Source organism: Corticium candelabrum, chromosome 1 (assembly GCF_963422355.1).
Source record: "Corticium candelabrum chromosome 1, ooCorCand1.1, whole genome shotgun sequence".
In the NCBI taxonomy this organism is placed as follows: Eukaryota; Metazoa; Porifera; class Homoscleromorpha; order Homosclerophorida; family Plakinidae; genus Corticium; species Corticium candelabrum.
The window spans coordinates 883,796-888,795 of NC_085085.1; the positions used below are offsets into that span (position 1 = coordinate 883,796).

The 5,000-nt window shown below is 45.7% G+C and overlaps 1 protein-coding gene across 1 annotated transcript in view; it reads left to right on the forward strand.

Moving 5' to 3' along the window:
* LOC134187157 (uncharacterized) overlaps positions 1–5,000 on the forward strand; it is a 15,142-nt gene that overhangs the window by 4,536 nt on the left and 5,606 nt on the right. Inside the window, exons 4-18 of the mRNA XM_062655275.1 lie at positions 119–172; positions 228–322; positions 707–728; positions 802–1,002; positions 1,701–1,787; positions 1,852–1,916; positions 2,710–2,784; positions 2,848–2,950; positions 3,029–3,087; positions 3,908–3,958; positions 4,029–4,053; positions 4,110–4,201; positions 4,368–4,484; positions 4,793–4,859; positions 4,924–4,988. Of these exons, the coding sequence (XP_062511259.1) occupies positions 119–172; positions 228–322; positions 707–728; positions 802–1,002; positions 1,701–1,787; positions 1,852–1,916; positions 2,710–2,784; positions 2,848–2,950; positions 3,029–3,087; positions 3,908–3,958; positions 4,029–4,053; positions 4,110–4,201; positions 4,368–4,484; positions 4,793–4,859; positions 4,924–4,988 (1,178 nt within the window). The remainder of the gene's footprint in view (positions 1–118; positions 173–227; positions 323–706; positions 729–801; positions 1,003–1,700; positions 1,788–1,851; positions 1,917–2,709; positions 2,785–2,847; positions 2,951–3,028; positions 3,088–3,907; positions 3,959–4,028; positions 4,054–4,109; positions 4,202–4,367; positions 4,485–4,792; positions 4,860–4,923; positions 4,989–5,000) is intronic.

Genomic DNA, 5,000 nt, shown 5'->3' on the forward strand with positions numbered 1-5,000 from the left:
TCACGTCTGTTTTCACCAAGTCCTTTGGTCATTAGATTTTTTGTATTGAAATTTGTTAGCAGTTGGTGACTCTCTTGTGTTTGTGGTTGTTGTTGTTTCTGATTGATTTGTGATGTAGGTGGCACAGGGCCCATTTCGACATTACCTCCTGAAACAAATCCTGCTTTGCCTGGTAAGATCTTTGTTGCTCTGGTTTTACTGTTTGAGAATGTTTGCGTTTGTTATAGCTTGCTGCGTAAGCGCTACCGACTCTACGTGTAGATCAGATTGCCAGGCCTCTCCAAACTTTGCTGCTTTGTCGAGATGTGCTCTTCAGGACATTGTAAGTTTGTTTTTTGGTTCTTTAGCTTTTTGTTTGTCTGTCTGCTGGTTGGTCTGCCTGTCTGTCTGTCTGTCTGTCTGTGTGTTTATCTGTCTATTTGTCTGTCTGTCTTTGTTCATCTGTTTGTTTGTCTGTTTGTCTGTTTATCTGTCTGTCTGTCTGTTTGTCTGTCTGTCTGTCTGTCCGTCCGTCTGTCTGTCTTTCTGTGTCCATTTGTCTGTCCATCTGTCCTTCCATTTGTCTGTCTGTCTGTCTGTCTGTCTGTCCATTTATACGTCGGTCTGCCTGTTTGTCTATTGTCTGTCTGTTTATGTGTTTGCCTACTGTCTGTCTGTCTATCAACTTGTTTGCTTCAGTCATAAATCACTTCTTTCTTGTTTCTAGAATCGGATAGTGAACTGCACAGGTACGTCCTTATGATCAAACTCCTACAACTAATACTCATAACTGACATGACTTTTGTATCCACTCTACTACAGCTGATTCGTGTGGCTTCGACATCTGCGAGCAACAATACATGCAAGACAAACGGGGTGGGCTCACTGACATGTGTTCAATCCTTAGTAACTATGAAACATGTCTCAATGGTATTCGGTCTGACTGTGTGGGATACGTGTCACGAATTCAACAGGCGAAGATGGACGTTGCGGGTAACTTGTCGAGCATGTGCAGCACAACAGGTGTGTGGATGGCGAGAATGTCTGGTGGTGATTGTTGTTTGGGTGGAGTGTCTTTGGTGTGTGTGTGTGTGTGTGTGTGTGTGTGTGTGTGTGTGTGTGTGTGTGTGTGTGTGTGTGTCTTGTGGCTCAATTGGTTAGAGAGTGCGTTTGGAGAATGGAAACATCCGGAACCTTGCAGGGCTGCAAATTCAAGTCACAGTGATGGCGAATTATGGCATAATTTTCTTGGGCAAGAACTTATACACAATTGCCGACTCAGGAGTATAAATGAGTACCTGGTCATTGACCGGGGTGGCAAAGGCCTCTGACTGCGACAAAGTCCATCAGCCACTGGGGTCTGGGTGGGACTTTGGGTGTCCACACCACAGTTGGCATTGCAGTCGGTGCTCCTGCGAGTACCTAGCCAGGCTCCAGGAGATTGCTTAGCACGGCTCATAGCTCCTGCTTAGTGCACAGGAACCCAGCCAACTGGCTGGGGGTATTACCGTTTAACAGCAGCTCCTTATCCATTTGCCATTGCCATTTGTGTGTGTGTGTGTGTGTGTGTGTGTGTGTGTGTGTGTGTGTGTGTGTGTGTGTGTGTGTGTGTGTGTGTGTGTGTGTGTGTGTGTGTGTGTGTGTGTGTGTGTGTGTGATTGTGTGTGTGACCGTGTGTGTGATTGTGTGTTGTAGACTAATGTGCTTTGTTTTGTTTGTAGCACCTCCCACTCTTGCACCAACAACACAAGTTCTTACAACAAAACCCACAACTCCGACACCAATTATCGGCAATCCTAAAGAGAGAGGTAATAATGTCATTGTGAACAGGATGAAATTCGAGAGCACGGTGGCTATTGGCTGTTGCTGTAGACGTGGCTCATTGCTGTCAGGCACAAAGCGCAATAGCTGGAGAGTGTCTACATATGTGTGCAGTGGTTAGTCTTGTTGGTTTGTCTATTTGTGTTTCTGTCTGCCTGCCTGCTTGCTACTGTGTGTGTGTGTGTGTGTGTGTGTGTGTGTGTGTGTGTGTGTGTGTGTGTGTGTGTGTGTGTGTACGTGTGTACATGTGTGTGTGTGTGTGTGTGTGTGTGTGTGTGTGTGTGTGTGTGTGTGTGTGTGTGTGTGTACGTGTGTGTGTGCTTGTGTGAGTGTGTGTCTTGCTGGCTGGCTGGCTGGCTGGCTGGTTGGCTGTCCAACTGTTCATCTGTCTCTGTCTATCTGTTCATCTGTTTGTCTGTCTGTCCATTTGCCCATCTCTTTGTTTCTGTCTGTCCATCTGTCTATGTCTGTCTGACTGTCTGTTTGTCCATCTGTCTGTCTGTCTGACTGTCTGTCCATATGTGTGTTCATCTGTCTGTTTGTCTGCCCACCTGTCTGACTGTCTGTCCGTCTGTGTGTTCATCTGTCTGTTTGTCTGCCCACCTGTCTGTCTGTCTGTCTGTCTGTCTGTCTGTCTGTCTGTCTGTCTGTCTGTCTGTCTGTCTGTCTGTCCGTGTGTGTGTCCTTCTGTCTGTCCATCTTTCTTTCTGTCTGTGTGTCCATTTGTCCATCTGTCTGTCCATCTGTTTGTCTGTCTGTCTGTCTGTCTGTCTGTCTGTTTATCTGTCTGTTTGTTTGTTTGTCTGTCCGTCTATGTGTCTGTTTGTCTGTATGTCTCTCTGTCTCTCTCTGTCCTTCTGTAAATCATGAACTATACATTATTAATCCTCATCTACCTTCATCTCCTAGTCATATCCACGTGGCTTTGAGTCGACTCCCAGTCCTGAAAATTACACCGAACTTGAACTCGTCTGTATTCCAGACGTAATACGTATCACACAATTGACACAAAGCAACACACGAGATTTACACACATTTGTTTGTTAGATCGGTTTCCAGCGCTGTCTGAGGGAACGAGCCGCTCCTTCAACAGTTCACCCGTTCACGGCCATTCCGACGTCCCTGCCCGTCATCAATCAGTTGTATGAACGTGAGTTGTGTTGACTGTGTGGAATCGGCTTGTGTGCACGATTGTGATGTATTTGGTGTCGTGTGTTGCTTGTTCTAGAGTTGAAGGAGTGTGCTGATGAGTACGGTGGAGGTGTGGATTGCGTTAACAGCTTGAAGGTTTGCTGGATTTGTGTGTGTGTGTGTGTGTGTGTGTGTGTGTGTGTGTGTGTGTGTGTGCGTGTGTGTGTGTGTGTGTGTGTGTGTGTGTGTGTGTTTGTCTGTCTGTCTGTGTATCTGTCTGTCTGTCTGTCTGTCTGTCTGTCTGTTTTCATTTATTTGTCTGTTTGTCTGTCTGTTTGGCCATCTATTGTTTGTCTGTTTGTCTGTTTGTCCATCTCTGTGTGTGCCCATCTGTCTGTCTGTTTGTCTGTCTGCTTGTCTGTCTGTTTGTCTGTCTGTTTATCCATCTTTCTGTGTGTCCATCTGTCTGTCTGTTTGTCTGTCTGTTTGTCCATCTCTCTGTGTGCCTGTCTGTCTGTCTGTTTGTCTGCTTGTTTGTCTGTGTGTCTGTCTGTGTGTCTGTCTGTCTGTCTGTCTGTCTGTCTGTCTGTCTTGTCTGTCTGTTTGTCCATCTGTCTGTCTGTCTGTCTGTCTGTCTGTTTGTCTGTGTGTTTGTCTGTTTGCCCATCTATCTGTTTGTCTGTTTTTGTCTGTCTGTGTGTCTTTGTATTTGTCTGTCTGTCTGTTTGTTTGTATGTTGTCTGTCAGTCTGTCTGTCTGCCTGTCTGTCTGTCTGTCTGTCTGTCTGTCTAAATGTCTGTTTGTCTGTCTGTCTGTCTGTTCGTGTGTTTGTCTCTGTCTGTTTTCTTTTTGTTCCATTCTTGTTTTTTATTTGTCTACGTGTCTGTCAATACGTTTCCTCATTCGTTTATCTCTTTCTCTCCCACTACCTTACGCATTCGTGTTTCTTAAAACCAACACCGTCTCTCTCATCTAGTTCCCCGTCACAAACCCTCAAACGACCATTGACAACTGCATCACAAACAAGGTGATTCACACTCAATTCCATGTGCTTTACCACCATCTTACCTCTATGTTGATGTTTGTGTTTGTTGCAGCCTGGAGTGGAGCGATGCTTCCATGGTGTGAATATGTGCTATTAGGGTTGTCTGTTGTGTAATGTTTGTATTTGTTTTTAGACACCTCGAGTCTTTACTTTCATTCTGACTTTCCGCATAGCAGCTGCTGTGAGCAGGGAATGGGTGGTGCCTGCCAGGGAGCTTGTCGAAGGGTTAGTGTGTGTGTGTGTGTGTGTGTGTGTGTGTGTGTGTGTGTGTGTGTGTGTGTGTGTGTGTGTGTGTGTGTGTGTGTGTGTGTGTGTGTGTGTGTGTGTGTGTGTGTGTGTGTGTGTGATTGCCACACCGTGTTGTACTAACAGTTGCTGTTGGGTAACACAGGGAATTACGGCTGTGTGGACGGCACTGTTTGGTATTACGGACATCGATGATGATAGTAGTTTGTATACAGCAGAGGAAGCGTTGTTAAGCTCTATTCAGAGTACATGTCCCAATCTGGTATGTATCTGTCTGTCTGTTTGTCTGTCTGTCTGTCTGTTTGTCTGTCTGTATGTCTGTCTGTCTGTTTGTCTGTCTGTATGTCTGTCTGTCTGTCTGTTTGCTCATGTACAGAATTGAGTCTGTTTGTTTGTTTGTCTGTGTGTTTGTCTGTCTGCCTGTCTGTTTTTCTGTCTGTCTGTCTGCCTGTTTGTTTCCCTGTCTGTCTGTCTGTCTGTCTGTCTGTCTGTCTGTCTGTCTGTCTGTCAGTCTGTCTGTCTGTCTGTCTGTCAGGCTGTCTGTCTGATCACAAACTCTCTCTTAACCAGAAAGACATCGAAAAATGTGCCGACGACACACCGAACTACGACGGCCCAAGCATCGAAACAATCGAAAGTACACGTTTACTCAATGACTCTCACTCATCCATTGTCACTAAACCTTCACATTTACCACACAGCTGCCATGAACGTATGTTGTACCTCAAGTCCACCAAAAGGATTAGGCTGTCGGTCAGTGTGTGAGGTGTGTTAATGA